Below are 23816 nucleotides of genomic sequence, written 5' to 3'. Positions count from 1 at the left end.
GGTTTCCAGTCCCATGCTTCTCGCTCAAAGCCATTATTGCCTTCACAACTATTAGCTGCAGTGTGTCAAGTGTATAAGAACATTGTATATATTTTCTATTTGAAACTCATGAAAGTTTTCCATTCTACAAAGGCAAAAAACACCTACACATACTTATATAAGGGTGTGTTCATACCGCTTCAAATGTCAGCAGTGAATGAAAGGGTGAGGTACATGACAGCCAGTGAGTTTGCCTCTGCCAGCTGAGCTGTGGTAATTGCACATCTACCTCAGCTGCACATCTAAGCAAATCTTTTTATCTAGATGTGTGAAGAAAATACTTAGGAAGTTACTGAAACTCTTTCAATGTGCCTCAAGTAATTAGCCTTGAGTGGAATCACAGAAGAATCATAAAATGATTTGGGTCGGAGCAGACCTTAAAGAGCCTCTAGCTTGCCCCCCCTGCTATGGACAGGGACACCTTCCACCAGATGAAGTTGCTCAAAGCCCCATACAGCCTGTTCTTGAACACTTCCAGAGGTGGTGCACCCTCAACTTCTCTGGGCAACCTTTTGCAGTGTGTCCCCACCCTTATTGTTAAAAATTTCTTCTTTGTGTCCAATGTAAAGCTGCCCTCTTTCAGTTTAAAATCACTTTCCCTTTTTCTGTACTACAGGCTCTGGTAAACGGTTTGTCTCCATCTTTCTTCCAAGTCCCCTCTATGTACTGAAAAGCCAGAACAAGGTCTCCTAAGAGCCTTCTCTTCTCCAGGCTGAACAACTCCAGCTCTCTCAGCCTGTCTCCTCACAGGAAGTGCTCCAGCCCTCTGACCATCTCTGTGGCCCTCCTCTGGACCTGCTCCAACGGATCCGTGTTTTTCCTGTGCTGAAGGCCCCAGAGCTGGATGGAGTCCTCCATGTGTGGTCTCACCAGGGTGGAGTAGAGGGGCAGAATCATCTCCCTCAACTTGCTGGCCTCAGCAGCAGTGCAAAGCGCAGAAGCATGCACAAAAGGAACGTACAGTTACAGATAACACCTGAAACAGCTCGATAACATCAGGAAAATATGCTGCTGTGGATGGGCAATTTGTGGCAGTGCTTGTATGGTACAATACACACATCCACAACTGTGTATAGTGATGTTCTGGTTTGCCAAAACCACAAAACTGGTGAGGGAACCAATTCAGCCATCCGGTGAAAGATCTGTATGCCACCTGATTTGCGTGCAGGCCTACAGGGTTTGTGTTGGCCCTTCCCAAGCTGTATTTCCCTCCAGCCCAAGGATTTGCCCGCACCTGGAGCGAGCTGTAAGTTGAACACAGGACACAGCTGCTCCACCACAGGCTCCTAGAGTTTTCAAGGCTATGGTCAGCTGTATCAAGGTGTTGTGCTGAAGGAGGTACACCGGTGGCTGGTTTGTACTAATACAATACCTTAAGATGATCTTTGGTTTTATTGAATATTGGGCTTTATTCTGCACAGTTGATGCCAAAGGCTACCGGTCCAATGACAATTCAAATGTGAAAATACTTTCCAGAGACAGCTGTATATGATTTTTTTAGTCTATGCCTCTCTCATATTTCATCATTAATTTAGAAACTTACACATTTTGTGGTTTGGTTTTACGGAAAATGAGGGAATTAAGAAAATCTTGCTTAGAGGGATTTTGACTCAATGGCTCTTAGGGACACACTACTTAGAATCTTATTGAGAAGACTGGGAGTAAAGAAGACAGTGCTTTGCTGGCTCCCAGGCTCTGCAACATGTCCTTGGCACTCAGGGCAGATCACAATCTACAGCATCCTAAATCAAACTAATTTAAGGGCAGGGTAGTAGGGGACTGTAAAGAGTGTCTTTACCTTATACCGCCTGAACTATGCTGAGCTGCCAGTCAGGAAAAAGACTAGAAGTGACTGTAAATAACAAGAAAACTCAAAGGACACAGATTTGTACCAAAAGAAATGCAGTCCAGAATTACTTTTCTACTGGCAGCCTCATGGCATAGCTTGAAGTTCTAGAGAGCCTGGGCACCACCAGAGCAAACTTCTTCGTAGGGAAAAGGGAGCCAGAAGCTGAAGGTGAGAGCAAGCAGTCCAGAGCAGCATCCTCATAGGCACAGGGCAGCCCCACAGTACCTGTGCAAAGGAAGCAGAGCTGATTTGCTGATCCTAACCAAGCGCAGCCAAGACTCACAAATTCCCAGAGACGTGTGCTGTGTGGGGTCTGGCTTTGGATTGGCAGGCATGTGGCCAGGCATCGGTACAGCTGCAGAACGAAGGGGGGGGGGGGGGGGGGGGGGCTGAGCTGAGATGCAACTCCTGAGCAGAGCAGGGATGTAACTCCCTGCACGCCTCCTACCGTGGCCCTTTCCCTGGGGTCATCCATTCACACCATGTCACTCAGCTGGCTTTTGGTGCCTCAGTCTTCTCTAGAGCTCAGTCTGTGTTTCACATACACACAAGCATCAACTTGAGGATCTCAGGCAGAAGAGCCAAAGCCCTTCACTATATGTCGGTCTCATGGCTCTCCAGCGGAGCCATCACCAGCCACGCACATCACCCCGGCTACGGGGGGTGCCGAATGCTGCCGTTTATTGATGGAAGGGCAGCTCTCCCAAGCCGTGGAGGCGTTTCCCCCACCGGGTGTCGCTGCGGGATGGCTTTTCCCTGTCGGGGCCCGGGCAGGAGACGCGGGGGGTTCCGCAGTGCCCACCTTCACATTCCCGGGGGCGGTGCTGGCGAAGGCAGCCGCCTCAGCTCTTGGCCATTTGCATCCCGTCCCTCCGGTGAGCTGGAGTTGACCGGTCGGACAGCCCGTGGTATGCGTGGCAGCGGCCCTTTATATCAAAAGACGTGCTGGTGTTTGTCAGCAGGTGATGCGTGGAGGAGCCGCTGACGCACCTGGAGTCGGTCCCCACTGTGCCCAGCTCATGCAGGCACTTGCGAGCCCCCTGCACTGCCAAAAGCTGAAGCCTCCCCGCTATGCTCGGGTGTTACATGACTCTTCTACGAAGCGTGGCTAGGAACTGGAGTAGATTCATCTGCCTTCTTTGATGGGTCTTTTCGAATGATCTGGTCACATTATCCTCTGCCATTTCAAACTTGCAAGACAAGAACTAATTAAATACTAAATTTGCTTGACAGCAATTTCAGCTCAGAATGGACAGATGCTTAAGTTGTTTCAGGTGGGAAAAAATCAAACCCCAAGCCTTTTCATCTCTTAAAAACATTTTTTCCTCTGATTAACTTTTTTCTCCTAGAAACAACTATTTCCTCTCAGCAGAGATCACAATCACTTCCCACTTTTGGCTCAGTACATATCATAAAAACCAATCCTCACAGGCACTCTGAAAGTCAGTGGAAACAATGGTTTTATTTTTAAGTGTTCTTTTTACACACTATGCAAATGAAAGTAAGTAGAAGCAAAACTGAAACTACTTTATGACTGCCTAAATTTGCCCAAGGTGAGAAATGGAAAAAAAAACCACTTAAAGCAGCTTATCTCCATTGGAGAACTGCATGAGTCAATATCAAGTGTTTGGCTGGGTTAGCTGGTTAGTAAATGAGACAGTTAGAATAGGGCTAGAGGATTTAGGTAAGTTATATAGCAACAAGAAAGGTAAGAAACCTAGGAAGATAATGTAAGGGTTTTCCAGGAAATTAAAATCCATTATACAAGCAAGAGAGAACCTAGTTTTAGTCTTAATGTGAAAAACATCATGAAGGGACTGAGAAGCAAAAGAGAAACCAAATGTGAACATCACAAAAGTGGGGAATTATACTGACATTATTCAGAACGTTTTCTCTTCTATCTTCTTTCAGGAATGGCTATTGAAATAAATTTTCCTTGGGAGACAAAGCAGTGGGAGGAAAAGAGAGAAAAACAATGAAGCCAAAATAATTAAAGCACATTAAAAAATATGTTGTATTGTCACTATGAGTTTCCCCTTTACATCCATCTTGCCTCCTCTGGGACGGTTTCCAGCTCTGTTTGTTTGAAAAAGCTACTGCCAAAATGAAAGAAGGAATCCTGGTCACAATACACCTTCCTTTATAACCACATCTTCCCAGGCTGGCTGTAACATGTTTAGAAATATCTCTGTTCCTAATATTGCTCCATAATGCAGAAAGTCAGGTCCCTCCACCCAGAGATTTTAGGAACCCAGAGCTCCAGCCAAGGAAGAAGGCTGGCTGTGGCTTTTCCTGTACGCAGTCAGGGCTGACAATTTGCAAACATGGAGTGCTACACTATTTCCTAAATAGCACCAGGGATTTAAAAGAATCCAGGTGTTTTGATTTGATTTTAAGTTTAATATGATGGCCAGAATGGCTATTCTCCAGGATATATTCTGAAGTGGAAAATGGCAGACTCAGGGAATTAGTAGATTGGGTATGTCAGAGGAGATCATTGCACCATGGGTAATGACACTGCCTCAATCAAATCAAATCAAATCAAATCAAATCAAATCAAATCAAATCAAATCAAATCAAAAGTTTGATTTTGCCAGTATATTTCAAAAGTTATTCAGGGTTGTAAATATAGCTCTGGTTATAAGATCAACACAAGTGCTGAGTGGAAAATGGAGAATTTTTGCCGGTTTTGTCAGGATATAACACAGAACAACAAGGCAATCATTTCTATAGGAACAGAATAGATAAAATGGAGCAGAGTTGATATTTGGTTTTGCTCAGTCTTCTCTCTTTCTGACTGATACTATAAAATATAAAATTTCGCTTTTAAAGCAGTTTGTTTAGGTCTTTTGTTCCTGTTTCCATAAGGCTACCCTTCCCTTTACTGGGCCTCAAATACCACTTCCCTCCTCTCCCCCCCCCCCGCCATTTATTACTACTGGAGAAAATATATTCTGCATGAGGATATGGGGTATGTTTGAAAAGGAAATGGAAATTGAAGTTTTTGCAGTCCAGGGCTTGATGAATCATTAGTAATCCTTAATATGCAAACTTTCCATCTGCTATTATTGCTCTCAGGTCAGCTGGCCCTAGGAAAGCAGGAGGGAAATAGGAAGCTTCAGTGATCACAAACAAAAAGCCTTCTATAAGCCTACTACGTTTATGTGAACTCCAAGCCACTATTCCCTGGAAAATCAAAAGTTGGCTCTGCTTATATTTCTGTTTCTACTAGTAAAATTCCTCTCTTTGCAGGAAAGGCCTTATCCATGAAACAGCTTTGGACAAAGGTGAAGCCTCAAGTGCTTTTCTTCTTGAGAAGGTATCTCCTCCCAGTCAGAAACCCCTCTGTATCTCCCCAACCAGTCTTCCTCTTGTTGCCTTTTTTATTCTGCAAGGATTAAATCAGCAGCTGACAAATTGGTGCATTTTGGGTGCATACAAAAGCTGGAAGGGATGTTGTTATGGAGAGTGACTGGCCCTGCCTTCATTTTACATCAGTCTCTCACAAGGCATCTTTGTATTTTGTTGTGGAACCCTCTGGTGCCAATTTGGGGTGTTTCTTGTAAAAGGTTGAGAGGTTTACTGTTAGAACAAGAAGTGTCACTTGGTATTTTTCTTGTTGTATATCCACCTAGATCAGCATCACGCTATTTGTTATATCAGCAGGTTTAAGTTTAAAATGTGCTGATTTCACTGTGTGTTAGGGTTGCAACAACAGAGTTTAGCCCTGTGCAGGTGATGCTGAGACTTATTATTTTTAAAGCAAGCTAGATGTGTCCTGCAGCTGACTTCTGCATTGTGTTAAAGGGAGCCAATCCACTGAGGCAGCCTGTACTGCCTCCCAGGACCCAGCCTAATGTCACCCTGTGAGAGCCAGAGCTCCAAGGAGTGAGTGGGACCTGTCCTAGCTGCCCTTCCCTGGAGCAGCTAAAGCATCAGATAAGAAGATCCCACTGTCCATGAGCACACTCGTTGCACAAAGGAGCTCTGTCCCAGATTAAACCTGCAGTGTTCCTTGCTCCAGTGAGTAAGCAGGAGGTAGAAATAGTAGAAAATGGTCTTCAGCCAAACCTGAACACTTTACTTGTCTGTTACCTACCTTTGCTTCAGCTCTCAGGAAATGCTCGTAAATCCAGTATTTCTCCAAAGTAGGTTGATGAGAAGAAGGCATACCTTGGCAACCTAGAAGACAATCTTGGTTCTTCTCACAGCATCACATGGTCTTCCCCTTTTTAAGCTGTTTTTCCCTCCTGCGGGTAAGCAAGTGTGCTGCTACTACCAACACACACATTGGAGTAGCAGGAGGACAGAAAGTGAATTACAGCAAGGCACCGAGGGGAACAGCTCCACTCCCCTGCATTCAGACACCATTGTCTGACAGTGGATTTACTGCCTATGACTTGTGTGCTGTACAGGCTCGCAATCTGTAACAAGTTCAGGGTTAAAAGTTCACTGCTAGGGCATTGCAGTGCGAGTGAAGGGTGGCTCTTTTCTCTTAGGTGAAACCAGTATGCTAAAAGAGAAACTAACCAAGTTCATCACTGGATACTGGAGGAAGATGGCACTTTAGTTTTTAGAAGTTAAAAGCCCAAAGTGGAACTTTCTGTCTGCCACTGCAGTGGTTCTGCTTTAAATATTAATTACATACAGCACTGCAATAGAAACTTTGGGTTATGCTTATGTTATTTTCTCTAGAGATCTGAACCCAGATTTTCTTGCATGCCAGCTAGCTGTTCTTAGCTTTGTTGATGGGCCGACCACTTGGATCATTTCACCCAGTATTACCCTCCCTGCTCCCCACAACCTGAAATGATATATCCAGGGAAGAATCAGCTAGACTGGTCCTGTTTGCTAAATAGGCAAGAGTACAGCCTGCATCAAGGAGCTCATAATTGCTCAAACTGAGGTCTTTGCTTGTGTCTGGCGGCAGAAATGCAGGCAAGTATGGGACTATTTTTTATCAGCAAGGCCTGAAAGAAGTCTGGTTATGCCTGTGGTGCCTAAATATTCCATGTAGGTGCCTGTAGTGAAATTAAAATCTTTTGGTTGGTCAAGGCTCTAGGACCAGTCAGAAGTAGGGGTATGAACTCTGCAGGGATACAGGAAAAGTACACGCATGCTCTGCATTTAAAGCATGCCTGGCTTCAGCTGGCTTGGGTTTTTTCTTTCATCAAACTTGTATGACTTTGTGTCTTGGGAAAGGTGCCTTGGGAAAGCACCTGGGTTACAAAGATTTTCTGTGGGGCAGAGGATTCATTAATTGGTTCAGGCATTATCATCACACTAAGCAGCAGAGAAAAGGTGAAGGTGACCTTGTGACCGACCAGCTCTGGCAAAGCCATAGAAGTTCTTAATAGCAGCCATGTCTTGCGCTTTGCCTTGCCAATGCCAGCATCAAAAAGCCCTGAGTGAGCATCTCAAGCTCTCCCAGAACACCCTGACAGATTAACCCCTCCATCAGGTGGTGTTCTGCAGTTTTCAAACTTTTTTTGGGATTTGGGTATCATGTTTGCCTTCTCAGTTTTATTCTTTCAGATAAATGCAGGTCACTTGGTTAACTTTTGCTCCAGAAGTGTGAGAGCAAAGGCTTCTAATGGAAAGCCGAGCTCTCCAATGCCTCTCTTTCCAGGATCTGGAGACTAAGCAAAAATTCTTCTCTGTAGATATGATGATAACAAATACACACTGCAAAATTACACTGTATGGACAGATGCTTTCTGTGTGTTTTTACCTAAGCCAGTGCTCACACAAGGAAAGCTCAGCATTTTCTGCAGGAGCAGGGAGTATTCACCACCACCTCCACGTACCCTATCCCATCTCTTTTATCTGTTATGCAGAGAGCACCTCTTCAGCCACTGCTGCCTCCTGATTTGCATCTATCTGTATAAAGGCATCCATCTATAACCCACTTTGGGGTACTCAGGTGAGTGGGACATGATTTGTTATACTTTAACTGTGGCCAGTCCAGGGTAGCTATTGCTGTACCCTCCCAGTTCACAAAGTAACCTGAGGGTTGCTGACCACAAGAGGTCCTGTGCAGGTTTAAGCGATGGGGATCTGAGCACACACAGTGAAATTCTAAGTTTAGGCAGGAGAGGACACAAGTTAAAAAAACCCCAAATATTAAAAGTTTAAACACCTGACTCCAAGCCCAAAACCAAGGCTGGATATCTAATCGACCTCACAGTATCTATTAGGTCCTAGGTCCTCCTTGAAAAGGGATATCTGTCCATCTGGAAGGCAGAGCACACAAGCCAGAGGAAATCATGCCAGGAGGTGGTGCAACCACAGAATGGCATAAGCCCATGGAAACATTCACTTGGCTCAGATCTGCTCCACTTTGCCCATTGGTACCAACCCCTGCACCCACTTCCTCCCCGCAGGTGAAGAGCAGATGGGGCCAGGCCAGCCCTACCTACACAAGGAGGAACCTCCCATCAATTAAGTGAAACTTGCCCTTAAAACTGTAACAAACTACACTGGCAAGCCAGGAATTTGCATGGGCTCTGTTAAGCCTTAGCATGAAGCAATGTGTAAAAGTATTAGCAAGGGCAGAGTTCAGGGCTGAGGTCAGCCCTCTGCTTTTAATTAAGGCAAGTAGGAGTCAGGAAAGACAATATTTTGTCTACCCATTCTTGAATGGGTAGTGCCTGTCATGTTAGATGCAGTGTCTGCATTCAATTAAAGGATGCAAATTGGCCTTTAGTGCCAGAAGAGAAACCAAAATGAGCGCCAGTTTGATGGACCAAAACTAAATGTGAGACAGGGAGAATTTATCCTCCCCACAAAAATGCTTGGAATACACACTGGAAAGAAACTTCAAGAAATCCATGGAAATGCTTTGAAGGCGAGTGACTCACAATCACTTTGAAAGCTGTCTTCTTTTTACTTTCTGCTTTTGAAAAAGGTTTTAAGATTCATTGAGTGTATTTTGCTCTAAGTGTGGGGGCCTGAACTAACTTTCTTTTCCCCTCAGCACCCCATCCTGTGCACTGTTTCATACCCTCAGCATTGTGAAAAGCAAGGAGGCAGTTATGGGCCAAGACTGCCATATCTTCTGCTGGGACAGACCACAGGAGGGTCTCTCATACAAGGACGAGGAACAAGCAAACCTGCAAAATGTTCCAATTCCCAGCATTAAATGGCTTGCTCATTCCACCACTACTAGGGTTTTTCAAAAGAAAGGCTTGGAAGGTATCATATTGTTTTATCTACAGGTAATGACTCAAGCAAAGAAAGCTGAAAACAACTATAGGAACGAATTTGGTGTTAGTATTATGCATGTGACTGTGCAGTTTATTCATGAGGATTCAGTAGGGACGTTATCAAGCATCTCAGCTCTAAAGTAAGTTGACTAATTACCTTCTGGCCTCAGGGTCCCTCTTTCTAGCAGCCCAAGGACAGGTGAAGATTGGTGCTCTCACAGCTATTACAGAGCTGAATATTTTGCTGTAGCTGTTCCCAAGAAGGATGGGGTGTCAATGTCTTTGTGCACATTCTGGAATAAATATCTACATAAACCCAAAAATCCAGTATCTGCGGTTTTTCCTGAAAAAATTGCAATTAAAGCAGTGGAGGCATCTGTAATTACAAATAAGGTATTGAGTTCTTCTAGGTATATGAAAAGATATATAATATATAAAATACATTAAAAACCCACAACCCCCCTAAAAGATACATCAGATCACTGAACCTATTCTATCTGGAAGGAACCAATGTAGAAATCATTAACTATAAAACTAATACCACAGTTTCAATGCAGCAGTAACAGGGGGAGAGGAGCAGATTCTCACTCTTGATGCCTCATGTGAAATTCAATTCCTTCTAAGGATGTTTATACTTACAATTAGCTAAGTACCTTCAGACATAGAGGAGGGATCTTCATATTTAATACAATCTTTGCTTGCAGTGCTTTTTTCCCCCATCAACTCTTCCATGTCACAAAATAACAAGGAACAGGACTGGCCAGGGATCATTTCAAACATGAAGTGGTCTCACATAGCTATGCAACAGAGAAGACCATCTTGCCAAAAACAAAACAAAAAACCCACTGCAACTTCTCCTCTCTGAAAGAATCCCTTTTGTGACTTACAGTTGGCTGCCGGTGGCATGCTGGAACCAGGAGATCAAATCCACCAAGTACCTGCTTACAGAAACAGCAGTTAATTGTGCACAATGACAAGAAAAACACAAGGTACACTGGAAAAAAATGTTGGAGAAATCCCACAGTAAATGATGGATCTGAATTGCTAAGCCCTCCCAGATCTACAGGTGCTTTGCCCGTTGTCTTTTACACTTATGGAAAGAGATAGGTTTTATTACCAACATAAAATTAACTCAAGGAACATGATGATTATATCTCTTGTCTGTCTTTTTGGTCCTCATTTTGGAGTCATCTAAAGCTGAAGGATGATACAAACATTAAACGAAAAGAGAAAAAATACCCATGTGGGAGAAGGAGCCAAGTATCCTAAAGCAGCAGAAACCCCATCTCTCCCTTTCCCATCCATTCCCACGTGCTCTGTGCTGACAGACCTTCCTTACTGGTGCCATTCACCAAATAATCTCTTGGATTCCAGCTTTATGACAAAGCCATGCTTCTGTCTAACTTTTGACTCCTGAGCATTTTTTGGCTTTTTGGGAGACAGAGGGATGCCAATAAAGGAGACAATTAGTATTGCTTCCCTTCCTTTTTCAAAATTTGAAGGAATATATATCTTTCCTACTCCACTACTCAAGTTGCAACTCCATGGAGCGGATGTGTGGCCATCACACTGGAAGGATAGGAGAGAGAAATACATCTCAGCCTTCATTATTAGTCCTGCTGGTGGAACAACTTCTTATTAGAAGCATCTGAAAGTGGTTTTCTTCAATCAAATAATGAATCCCTAACAGCTGTGCTTCAGAACAACAGCCTACATCAAGCCATCTGCACAGCAATGCTGCAACCATTGGGTTTCTCAAAACATTTGCAGGATGGAAAGAAGAGAGTGAAACTGATAGAAGAATGACTGTCTATAGCAAACAGAACATGCCCAAAACCCACAAAGCTAGGAAAAATACACCAATGGATTTGTATTTTTAAAGCATCTATTGCCTCATGAGCCATTTTAATCACAAATTCATTTACAAACTCTCCTCCTGTCCACATAGGGGTCATTTTCTGATCGTTTCTTCCTTTGCTTTTCAGCACAGGGCGTGTTGGCCTAAAATCTGGATCTTTACCAGTAGGACTCACCTGCTGCTCATTCCCCACCAGAAGTCAAATCAGCGTGTCAGCATCATGTCCACAAATGTGATTTCACAGCAAGACCAGTGGCAGCCTCCATAAAGGAATGAGCCACAAAACACATAAAAAGCCCTCAGAGGCCAAGGTCTGGCTTTCATTAGGCACTCTACGTAACGAGAGGCAGGGAAGGTACAAGGCAGGAAGGAGGCCGTACACAGGTGCAGCTCACAGGAGAATTTCGTGGTGCTCACCACGAGCACGTGGGAGGAGGAAGGGCTGGGGTGCCTCAGATAATTCCTGATGCCATCTCCTCTTCCAGCTTGCACGCTCCCCTCTGGCTGGCCCCAAATCCTGGCAACGGGTAACTCCTGCTGTCCCTAAAGTCCCTCGCTGCTGAAAATGCAGTCAGGTCAGTGCACCAGAGGGATTGCTCCCACCAGAAAGGCCTCAAGGTGCGGACATGTTTCCTGACCCCTCAGGCTACAGTGCTGGTTTCCTCTTCTCTTTGAGACAAAAGTGGCATGGCTGCCTTCTTGTGAGCCAAATCAAGGAAGTCCTGAGCAGAAAATAGTTTGTCTCACTGTGTTATCATCACGTTATTCCCTCAGCCATGAGGCACTGCCTTTGCCCACTTCCCTGTCTGACGGTCCCTTTGCCAGGCAAGGTGGGGGAACTAACAGCACTGGGGTTTCTCCAACTTGACCTCTTTTGTTTCAGGGATGTTTTTCCTCCCCCCCTTAAAGATCAAACAGAGGGAGGGGAAAGCCAAGCATAACTCCAAAGTCACAAAATTAGCAATCAGCTCACACTGGGCACAGCCTCTGAAGGCCTTATTCAGTGCTGGACCTGGTCAACTCTGCAGCCAATGACTTTCACTTCTTTATTCCCATAATTTTTTTCCTATGTGTGTGAGTGCAAGGGAATGCTCTCAGCTACTTCAAGATGCATCTTCTTCTCCACTCTCATCCTGTACCAAGGGAGGGAGGGGGGAAAAAACAGGGGGTTTTATGTATCCTGTTTTCCTCTCCCTGCTAAAGTACTGAGGGTGCAGGTGGGATGGCAGGAGAAGCCTCTCTTAAATAACTTCCTCCGGTCCCTTCTTAATTGATCTTATCCGGCCCCACAGGAGTCAGGCCCGGTAAAGATTCTTTCATTCCTAGCACAGACAGTGTGCAGAAGACACAGGACTTGGTGCACTGCAAATGCACGTTTGCAGAGCCTTCCTACAGCATCAGAAAACTAAGCACATTCTGACTTTCATGGAGAACAAAGAGACACATGGACTTGTACCTTTAATTATCTGTCTTCCAGATGCTGAAATAAAATGAAGAGTACTTCTTCTTTTTCACTCGGTTTTATTATAAAAATCAACATTTCATTTGTTACAACTCGGTTTATAGTAATAATTGGAAAGGATTTTTGTACAAGGTTTATATACACCGTATAAGTAAAGCACTTTATTTTACAAAAAAAAAAGTGAGTGAGTGAATAGGGTTGACCAAATGTTGGCCATTATAATATAAATACATCCTTGCAAAGCACCACCGTACTAAAGCTGATGAACAAGAGACACCAGCTGGCTTTAAGACAATGACAAACAGTGATTAAAGCTTACACAACAGAACAAACAAAGCAAACCAAAAACAAAACAAAGATTTAAAATCTAAAAGCAGCACCAGATCCTTCACTTGCAAACAAGGCTAGTTCAGCTTAAGCCTGGTGGTATCCTCTTCACAAAAAAAAAAACAAAAACCACTTTCATTTTCCCTTGCTGACTTTAAACTGCATGGCTTAAGGCTACAGCCATTTTAATCAGGACTTCAAAGCTGCTCCTTGTTCATTTAAAAGAGGGGAAGAAGATTGCTCGCTAAGAGTTTCACCATAACAATCACCCTGCCCACTACTAAGACAATCTCTGTCCTGAATAAAGTATGGACACTTTACTTACTCTTCCCTGCACGGTTTTGAAGTGAATCACCCAGCCCCTATAAATGCTATGCTGGCATCATTGCTGCCCTTTTTAAAGATGGAAAACAAAAAATTTTGAGTGACTAGTATATTTTAACTTCTTTTAGAAAGAAATTGACTGTTTTGCAGCCATTTTCAAGCTATTAGTTCATTCCTAACTTATTTTCAAGGTGTATCTGTCACCTGCCAATTAAGTTAAAGGGTAATTTCCAAGCAATAACACCACCAAAATGCAACTAAAAAAGTCTCATTGCTAAGAAAGCAATTTCTGAAAAAAAAATGCTCACATTATTTTTGCACTTAACCAATTATTTTTCTGTTGTAGACCTAAAAAGTAATCTGCTACACACACAGTACATGTTCAAAAGCAAATTCTGTCAGTAACAATATTGTGTGACAAACATGCTCAAGGCAAAAAGGTCAGAAAAAAAAAGATTGATTACTTATTAGGAGATATTTTGAATAAGTCATCCGATTCAACAGCATGTGTGACCAGGGAGTTCTGTAGTTCAAGCAGTTCCCCTCAGAATGGTGGTAATCAATTAATATGAGATTTGCCAAGCAATAAGGAATTGGAAATAACTCAATAAGTCAAGACAGTGGCCTTCATCTTAGTACAAGTTTAACTACCTTAAAGCAAAACAAGTTAATCTGTGTTTAAGACTTGCCAATCAAGCCATTTCTAGAGAATGGGCTATAATAACTAGAGAAGCAATGCAGAACTGGAGACCAGAACACCATCAAAGCCCATTAGTGTAAGAAATAGGAATAACAGGGAGTTTCCACATGTAGCTTCACTTGCTGTTGACTGAAGCACCTGCTGTGTTCAAGCAGTTGGGGTGCAATTTTCTTCATAATTACAGATTGTTTTTCATGTACCTTCACTCATCTGCAAAATGGACTCCAAAAGTGGGGGAACAGTATAAAAAATGTGCTTCCTCTCCTGTCTGGTCTGACAGAGCTTTTAGTGTTCAGGTTTAAAGTTAGCAGGTATTCTGTGTCTGTCATACAACCTGGACAGAAGAAGTCCAGTGTAGGGGAGACACAGCTGAACAGCATTCAGCACTAGCACTCTGAAAGGCAGGGAGGCTGAATCTGCCAATGTGCATGCACAAAAGAAAATTATTAGCTTTGGGTAAATCCAGATTATCAAGGATACGTGTACCTGCATACATACACTTGTACATGCACATTGAGAGGGAAATGTTACGGCAGTAATCTGGAATTTACAATATAGTTGTTAAGTTTCAATTCACAGCAAAATGAATCCTTTGATATCAACTGGCTCGTTTACATATTTGTCATTACTGTAAATATTTCATTTAATGTATGTGCACAGGTTACATGAACTTATACTCATGGAAGCCACACACAGTGTGCACAAACTGAAACGTACGTATCAGAAAGACGATCAAATCCTACATGTCCACCCCATTGACTTCAGCTGGGTTGTGTGTGGACATAAACTAGCACAGAGGGAAGGCAGCACGATCCATACGCAGAGAATGTCGTTCTTCTGAAGAACCTCGCTATAATTAACACACTTACAAATTTACCTGCAGTAAGTTCCTTCCAAGAGGAAGCTTCAGCAAGGTAGTCCAACTGCACCAGAAAGAGAATACCACTCCTTAAGCTCAACCATCCTGGAGTTTTTCAAACAGAAATTGGCACACTGAGAAAAGTATTTTGCAAGAAGAGATCATTGCCATTGCAGTACAAGCACTTGGACTGAGATACAACAACACAATATTCTTCTGAGTTCATTAGTGCAAATTCCCACATATGAACCCCATGGAATGCTGCACATGAAAAAGTGTAAACAACAGAGAAATTCTAATTCTCATTGGCGTGCCAGCCTCAACCCCCCCCTGCCCTGACACAGTCACCCTCCCCCCTTCATATATATGGTTTCGAGTTCCCTTTAAGTTCACAACACCCTTCTCAACATCCATCCTGCTGGAGAACACAAGCAAGCTTCTTCACTAGCAAGGAAGAGCCAGAAGAACAGCTACGATGATTCCTAGATACCTAGAATGAAGCTGGGCAAAAAAACCCTTAGTATGCCAGATTCAGAGATCAACAGTTTGGAGATCACCAAGGCTTTTTAAAGTTTCTTCAGGTATCTTGGATTACTAGGAAAGACCCTTTATTACAGATGGAATCCCAATGACACAGTTTTCCTTGGAGCAGAAACCAAATGAGGATCCAGTACTCCAGATGAGTGGCAGCTAGCAAGAATAACTTAGCACTAATTTTGTCAACAGCATGAATTAAAGCCCATGCCATACTTTCAGATTATTTCTCTTTTAGTTGAAACTGGCTGGGAAACAAACAACAGAGAACAACAAAACCCAAATGGCACCTCTGGAAAGTTGAAATCCCCATAGCATGCCCAAAGGCGAGGAGGCAGAAACTCCTCAGGACCTTCTTTTGAGAGAGAAGACTCAGAGGGCCAGTCCTTAAAGGCATTGAGCACCTTTGGTGGATTTGATGTCAACGGAAGGTGCAAATGCATAATGCCATCTAAGGTCAGGTATACTGTGAGCTCCGATACAGTCAAAGCAGAGCACTGCACTGGAGTCCAAGAGAAGTTAATAACATTCTAGGTTGCCCCTTAACTGATACAAATAATGTTTTCACTTGATTAAATAATCTCCCTGTCAAAATCACCACGATGAGGCTGATGGGAGAAGGGGCTAAATATGATAATTACAAAAATAGAGATGTGAATATAAAATGGTTTTGTTAAGAATATCTTGAAATTTGACATTCACAGTGGTTAATACTAAAGTATTAAACTCATGCCACACAAAAGAGGAGGTATGTCAAAAGGTACATCAAAATCATACTGAGAGAAACTGGCTTTACCTAACACAAAGAGAACATGAGCAGTTAATACAGCAGGGGAACCCCTTCCAATGATCAAAACATCTATTTTTTTTATGGACAGTTGGTCCACTGAAAGTTAAATGCTTCCTTAGTAGGAAAAAATAATATATATATTTATTCATATATGATTTGTATACTGTGATATCAGTATACACTGAAAGTACTGCAAGGATATATTATTCATTTACAGTAAAACTAACAATCCATGCTTAAATTTATAGTTATAAATATGTTGTCTGTATTATATGTGGTATAAAAATATTTGACATTTTGTGGGCACTAGGTCAAAATACGGTTTTCCTTTTTAAGGGACTAAAAATCACTCAGGTATAAGCATATTACCCTTGTCAATTATGTGAAAATCATACTGACCTGGTACAAAACAGAATCCTACCATGCTGTCAAAATGAAGAACGTAATGTATAGCATGATAATCACTGCATGACAAGGCTAATTAGGAGAAAAAACAATTTACAGCAGCCCACTTCTAGCAGTACTTTAAATAAGAATATCATGATTTAAAGTGACACAGGCAGGAAGAAAGGATGCAGCAGAGATAAGAAAACCTAATCGGGATTAAAAAAACGAATTTTAAAATAAACCCCCCAAAAATAATTGAAAATTCCAGAAGCAAGGAGAGAGCTCTAAATGCTAAATTATCTAGTTGGTTAATTGCATTAAGGAAAATCAGAGCTGTATTCATTTAAAAAAGTGTGTGATTTTTCTGGATTCACTGCTACAATTGTTGTATTCCTGTAGAAAACAAAGCCCTTTGTGCAAGGTTAGTATCTGTCCTGACTGCATTTTCAAGTTTATCTTTAGTTGTTGGCCCTCTGTAGTTAACATAGAGGATATTTGGCTACTTCCAAGTATCTATGGTATGCTGCTCTGAGATGGACTTCTTTATTATTAATTATCTTAAACATTTTTGGTATTGACAAACCCCACATATCACCTCTCTGGACAAGTAACATATCCCAGTCCTTCCATATCCTTACTTGCTCAGTCACTTCATTGGATTAAGGCATGTTTTTGTGTTCCATTTGCAAAAATAAAAACTTTTTGTACAAACGTCTGGGTTCTTTTACACAAAATTTTTTCTTCTTATAGCACAAGCAGCAGTTGCTGTTTAAGAAAATATATAAATATCCTTTTTTTTTAAATTCTTCTGTACAAATATCTTCAGTATTTCCCCACCCCATCTAGTAACATTTTAACTGTACACTGTCCTACCTCATTCCTTTGCCGAGAGCTCCCTCCCCCCCTCCCCAGTAGAATATTTTGTATTTACACTTTCACAGCGGAGGCAGATAATGGGGTGGGGGGGCTCCCCCTCATGAGGAGTCCGTGCAGGGGGACGGTGGCGGTGGGTAGAGGTGGTGGGAGTAGCTGCGCTCCGTGTAGGGGGAAGGCGGGCAGCTCTCGTAGTTCTCCTCCGCCGACAAGTACTGGCTGCGGGGGGTGGGCGGTGGAGGGACCGGCTCTGAGTCATAGTTCAAGTCACTGGTGTAGCCCTTGCCCGTGGCTGCCGTGACCCTGCGGCTGGGGGCATAGTCACTGTCACAGACGTCTGTGCTGCAGGGCGTCGTGGGAGGTGCAAAATGCCGGTAGCTGTAAGGCCTGTAGCTGCAGTGGGAAGACCGATGGGGAAAAAAAAAAAAGGGTCAGCGTATAGAAAGACTTTTGGCGATGCACCCGTGAACAAGCTGGGGGGTGTCAGAGACTGAAACGGTTAATGATTTATACATTCTAGGATTGCCAAGGGACTTTTGCAGGCTTCTGCAGGACTTTTGCATTATACCTCTGATGGCCCATCAAAGCCCATCCCCCCCCCGCCAGTCTTGAAGGGCGGGAAAAATCCTTTTGCCAGACCCCTCACAGAAACTCAGCACAGACTCAGGAGATGTTGGAGGCTCATGGCATGGCCTGTGACACTAACCATGGATATAGAAACTCACGACTTCTTTGAGTGTGGGGGCTTCCCTCCTTCACCCCCAACAGATCAAGGCCACCACTTCAACTGACAGACATGGAAGCTGCAACTACCAAGTGTCATCGCTGGACCCTGTGGGCAGTGACTATACACATCTTTCAACTCTCAGCTTTTCTTTCCCTTACTCTCCTTTACCCTTATCTTGTCTTTCCTTTCTCTCCCTTATGCATTTTCCCCCCAGGGGTTACCCCTATGATAGATAATATAGATGACAACAGCCAAAATGCTAACATACCTGTTCAAACAAAATTGTTAAAACGAACCATACCTATATGCGTTTAAAATAAACCCTACATATGTATGTTTTCAAATACCAATTATTCAGTTTCGTTTCACTCTAATCCACCCCAAAGGAATTATTGATAAGAACCTGGGTTACCCCCCCCTTTTTTCTGGGGTGGGTCATAACAGGGGTGATAAGCCAAAGTGGAAACAGCAAGCAGGTGAACCCCTCTGCAGCCATACACAGCATCACGCTCCTCTCACTCTCACTGACTTCCCTGCAGAAGGGCCCACCTTCAACCACACACGTTACAGTGTCAGTCAAATTACAGCAACCAGTGAAAGTGATGCTAATTATTAATTATCTACAGACAACACATTCCCTAAGGACTTAATTGAGGTAGAAAAAATTGCTCCTGAGACAGTGGGGCAGGAAGGGCACGAGTGTGCATGTCCGTGTGTGTAATAGCTGTGTTGCAATTACATGGAGAAGATATTCTGTTTGTATTATGCAATTGCTGGATACAAACTTCTAAGCCCAGACAAGGAAACTGAAAATTACCTGGCACATTCATAGCAGTCAGGAGAATCATTCCTTAGAGCAGTAACTGGGATGAAATTCTCAAAGGCTGCTACCGCAAAACATCTTTTAAAATGAGCCCAATATAGTTCCAAGGAAACAAATTAGAAAGGGAAGTGCATGGTAGCTACAACTCCCTGTATCACAGTCAGTTGGGGATGCAGCTCCTCTATAGTCAAGTCCGAATATTAGGAAAGAAGTCAGACCAGAAGCAGCAAGATCAATGTTTAGTTTTGGGCAGTGGAGCATTTGGAAAACATTGAACCTTATGCTACACCCCTAATACCATTTTATCGTACTAAAAGGCACATCAGCTAACCACTGATCAGCAAGACTCATGCTGGTACCAGAATTTAGGTTTCTTTCATTAGAAAATTACTTATAATTTTAGAAGATTTTTTTATATGGCTGCAAGGGATCATTATAAACATCTGGTCTGACCTTCTGCACAACAGAGGCCATATTTTCTGCTAATGGAGAAGGGATGTCTGTTTAGCCCCAGAGACCTCATTATCCAAAAAACCCCAAAGGCGCTGTGTTAGGGAGGTACATCTTTCAACAGACAAATACAGCACTCTCTTCTCATTGACCAGATCTGCTGGTGACTTGGGAGGGGAACATTTACACCCTTGGGTAGTACAGGTCTGTTCCTCTATTTTTGTTCCTCTAAATTGCTATAAAATGATAAATAACTCCAGCATTCTTAAAGGAAAGGTGAGAAAGACACATTCAAGTAAACAGAGACAAAGCATATATGCCCATAAATACTAGTCAGAGAAAATAAGCAAAAGGTTGGCAACTTTTTCCAGATATTAACCCTTAATATGTCAAACTAGAAATTCTGTGGTTTATCTAGACCACAATATTAAATGTTACTTCTGACCTCCTTTATATTGTGAACTTTTTCTCCACAGGCTGTTTGCTTATAATTTCTGATAATTATGTAACAAGTTATTTTTGACAGAAGCCTAAAAAAGGGCTGGGTTCACTCCAGGGTAAGTATTTTTGGCTCAAAGTTATTACGGTACTGTGTTTCTTTTGGCGTTTAGCTAGTTTTGTGATGAGTGCTGTCATTCCCCCTAAATCAATATACCCAAGAGATGTATCACCAAAACCACTTAGTGTATGATTTACCTCAAACTGCTGCACTTGTACACGTGCATCAGTGACCTGATACATGTGAACCCATCTAAGCACTAGTTTAGTGCTTGCAGAATTAGGACCTTTGACTGCAATTCTTACGGAGCAGAGGCTGTCTCTATTCTGCATTTTCTACACTAACTCTTTGATCCTGATCGAAGCTATTGTAATAGTAATTACCTGTAGGATCTATGAGTGGATGGGCTGTTTGAAGAATAACCGAATTCCATGGTATAGTGTGAACGTTCAGTAGCTGGTGATGGTGGTGGGTTCAAAATCTAAGAAGTAAAAAAGGAAAAAAGCCACAGTTAAAAAGATACGAAGTAAACTCAAGAAAATACCAGTTTATAATTTTTCTTTTTAGTACTGTATTATAGGAACCTTAAATAAAGAACTGCATGCATAGCCCCTCCCAACAAACGTGATTTTTCATTTATTTATTCCCCAGTTCTTCAACACACACTCAAAATGTCATTTGTTGCCATTCCTATTAGCTACTACTAAGCTCTTCTCAAAAAATGCTGACCGCTGTGGCTATTTTGACGTATGCAGTGCTGAAAAGTAAAGTTGAAGCTAGCTGCTCAGTACTAGATTGTCACTAGGGAATAGCACTGCCCCAGGCAAACTGGCAGATATCTACTTCTGCTAGCTGTAGTTCCCAAGCAATACTCTGCTTATAATACTTGCAGGATGCTAGCTAAGGCAAGGATTCTTTCCCTATACAGGCACGTTCTTACTGAACACAGCACTTGGATTAATTTAAAGCTGATTTAAAGCACAAGCGGTTGATTATCAGAACTGAAAGCAGACAGTTGAAGATTTCAACCTTCACTGACCAAGCATGTAACTCTTAAACACTTGACAGTGGCTCGGTGAACCTAATAAAAATATCTAAAACAACCACCACAGATGCTAGAAGGGAAGGGACGGGGAGCAGCATACTACCTACTTGTGACTAGAGGGATGTTGTGGAGCTGCAAAACATTTGTTTACTTATTTATCTGTCACTTGTAAGACACATGACATAAAACTTCATTTTAATTCCTTGAAAGTCTATACACAATCAATCATAGCTTTACCTTCAGAGGCATGTGGCAGAGTATAATGAAAGGAGATCTCTCTGTCAGAGCTGCTTAATATTTACATGGATTTTTTTCATCTCCCCTGACTTTCAATCTAACATTTTCTTCTGGCACTGAGCTCTCTCACAACTTTTTTAAATTAAGAGAAAATTTCTAGACTGTTTTGGAAAAAGACAATCTCATCTTCCTTCCCTTTCAAAATCCCATGTACCCGATATTGAAACAAGTTTATCAGGCTAGAAACCTAAACCAAAACATTAATTTGTCAATCAATTAGACTCAGAAGACACCATTACTTCCCTGAAAGTTATTAAAGGTCTACAAATAATAGAATAACTTACTGGAGGAAAGTAAGTGCCTTTGGTACTTGAAGAACTACTGGAAGAGGCTCCGGTAACATGGGCCCTGTCATAGGGCGGTCCACTGCTCCCTCCCATAATGCTTAGGGAGCTGATGACAGATTTACCTCGAGACATACCTGAAGAACAAAAATGTATGTCAATATTCAGTTGAGAAAAGGAAGCTTAAAAAAATAATCCAGAGGATAACAGCTGCATAAGCACAATTTGTAGAGCCAAAATTAATCATCTTGGTATTAAAAACAATTTCAGGGCTCCTTGGTGGACAACAGAAATGAAGACCGTCATGGAATAAACGTGTTGGTTTTGTGCATCAGCTACTCAACTGCAGGACTTGGCACTGGGCTATACTAAAGCTGTATGAAGAGAAACACATTTCTTGCACTTGAATGGCTTGAAAAGACTTGAGAGAACAGGCATTCAGGCACTATTTCTGTGCCTCAGAATAAACCATGAAACTTACTGACCACCTGAACTGAGAAACTGAAATTGTGCAAGAGAAGAGAGGGTTTCTTGTTCTGTCATTTCAACATCATTATGTGAGCTTTTGTTAGTGACTGAAGCACACTGGCACAGAGTCCCAGTGGAAAACGGTGCTCGAAATGATGGGGAAAATTCTGCTCAAAGAGACTTTATGCAGGTTATTACACAAAGTCATTTGATGCATTATTTTAACCCTGTAACAGCCTCACAGAGCTTCTGTTCTGACAGGAATCTGCTGGATCCGAAGTCACAAGTTACAGGACATATTTAATTAATATATGCAGAAGTAATGCATTTAAATGAAGTGCAACATTGTGATGAAGTCTTACAGTAAAGTGTGCTTGGACTGGTGTTAACAACTTCATCATCAAATGAAGTAAGCTGAGACTACAGTTACTGCTGGTCATTATAGACTCTGCAAGAAGTTTCACAAGCATAAAAACTCAGTCTACAAACCTATCTAGAATAATTACATAATGTTTAAAGTCCCATGAACATAACTCTGCGTAACTTTACCCTGTACTGTCATGACACTTTGCTGATGCTACAGTAGTCCATAAAGAGGATTCTTTAGTAGCAGAAGAAGAAAACTACCACATTATGTGCATCTATTTGAGCTTGTGGCTCTGCTAAGTACCTAAATGCTTGTGAATAGCATACGTAAAGTAGCAATTCATTATTATAAAGAAGGATGGCAACAAGCCTTGAGAGTCCTGGCTTCCAATAGCTTCCAAGAATTATGCATCTGGAACAGACATTTCCTGTATGAATACGCACAGCTGTGTGGTACCAAAGAACAGGACAAGGATCACACCATTTACTTACCAGGAAGAGACCCTGACAAAGAGCTCGGGTGAGGCACATAACCCAGAGGTACAGAGGCTGCTCCATGCACCACATAATCATTGGTCATTGTTTCTCCATCTCCCTTCATGCGTGGGCACAGTACCCTCTGGCAGATGAAGTACATTGCTCCAACCACGAAAACTGTGAGGATCACACCAATGATGGAGCCGATCGTGTTGTTGGGCTGTGGCGCAGGTTCTTCTGTTGTGTCTAAAAGGGAAAAGGAAAATCAGACTACGAACGTTTAAACCAACATCAGTTTTCCTTATATCTTTCCACACAGGAAAAATAAAGACCTCCTCTTCTGTAGGCAGACAACCACTTTCAAATTAATATATGAGAGGAACAAACAGGCCCCAGCACAGATGGCACTGTGCTGGGGACTCCTGTTATGCTTTTTCTTGTCATTAAGACAGTGAGAACTTATCATGTCACACCTGTTCATGTCACATAAGCACCTAGGTTATCCCTCAGTGTAACAGACTGACATTCCCTTTTCTCACCAGTGTAACATTCACTTATGGTGCATCACCTCTATCGTTCAGTAGTGATGAATTTTGGGCTTGATACTATTTATTAAACTACCTAACCTGCAACACATCTGGCCCACCCTCAGATATAGCTGAGCATCAGCTTGAGAGGTGCCATTTTATGAGGAAACTGTATCCAAAACAATTACTCAACAGTCAAAATGAGTGGCTTTCCCTACAACACCAATTCTAAGCAATGACATTTTTGACAACTCCCCGCCTGTGCTTCATGAATTTGACAGCAAAAGCAGACTAAAGTATTCTACTGTTCTAGTCAGTGTTTTACATCTTACATATTACTGCAAGTTTTTTCCTCAACACATTTTCTTCTCCCTGAACACTAAAACCACACTTTAACCAGCTTGTCACAGTCTACAGAGATAAGTAAACAGACTTCTGATCATACTGAAGGAGGCATGGTGACAACTGCAATTTTATTCTGGAAAGGCCAATTTTCCATCTTCTATTACAAAACTGGAAAACATATAAACTATAGTAAAGGTAACTACACAAGTCTGTGATAATGTCACTGGTAACTCGGTAGCATGACAGAACATCTCCTATCATTCCTTCTCAAGATCTGGCTTTGCATTTTCACCTTACGTGT

The 23816-nt window shown here is 42.3% G+C and overlaps 1 protein-coding gene across 2 annotated transcripts in view; it reads right to left on the bottom strand.

The window, feature by feature from the left end:
- Nucleotides 1-12455: 12455 nt before the first annotated feature.
- The window catches only part of LRP6 (LDL receptor related protein 6), a 127033-nt gene continuing 115672 nt past the window's right edge, over nucleotides 12456-23816 (bottom strand). For both annotated transcript variants that reach the window (XM_027709889.2, XM_039387102.1), the window contains exons 20-23: nucleotides 22659-22889; nucleotides 21333-21469; nucleotides 20090-20187; nucleotides 12456-17600 (exon numbers count right to left, since the gene is read on the bottom strand). In XM_027709889.2, coding sequence (XP_027565690.1) covers nucleotides 17309-17600; nucleotides 20090-20187; nucleotides 21333-21469; nucleotides 22659-22889 — 758 coding nt within the window. In that variant the 3' untranslated portion in view covers nucleotides 12456-17308. The remainder of the gene's footprint in view (nucleotides 17601-20089; nucleotides 20188-21332; nucleotides 21470-22658; nucleotides 22890-23816) is intronic.

The sequence above is a fragment of the Pipra filicauda genome, unplaced genomic scaffold, assembly GCF_003945595.2.
Source record: "Pipra filicauda isolate LSUMZ 115617 unplaced genomic scaffold, ASM394559v2 scaffold530_size479538_pilon, whole genome shotgun sequence".
NCBI lineage: Eukaryota > Metazoa > Chordata > Aves > Passeriformes > Pipridae > Pipra > Pipra filicauda.
Note: the sequence above shows the minus strand (reverse complement) of the source record. Positions and strands in the feature narration are given on the sequence as shown.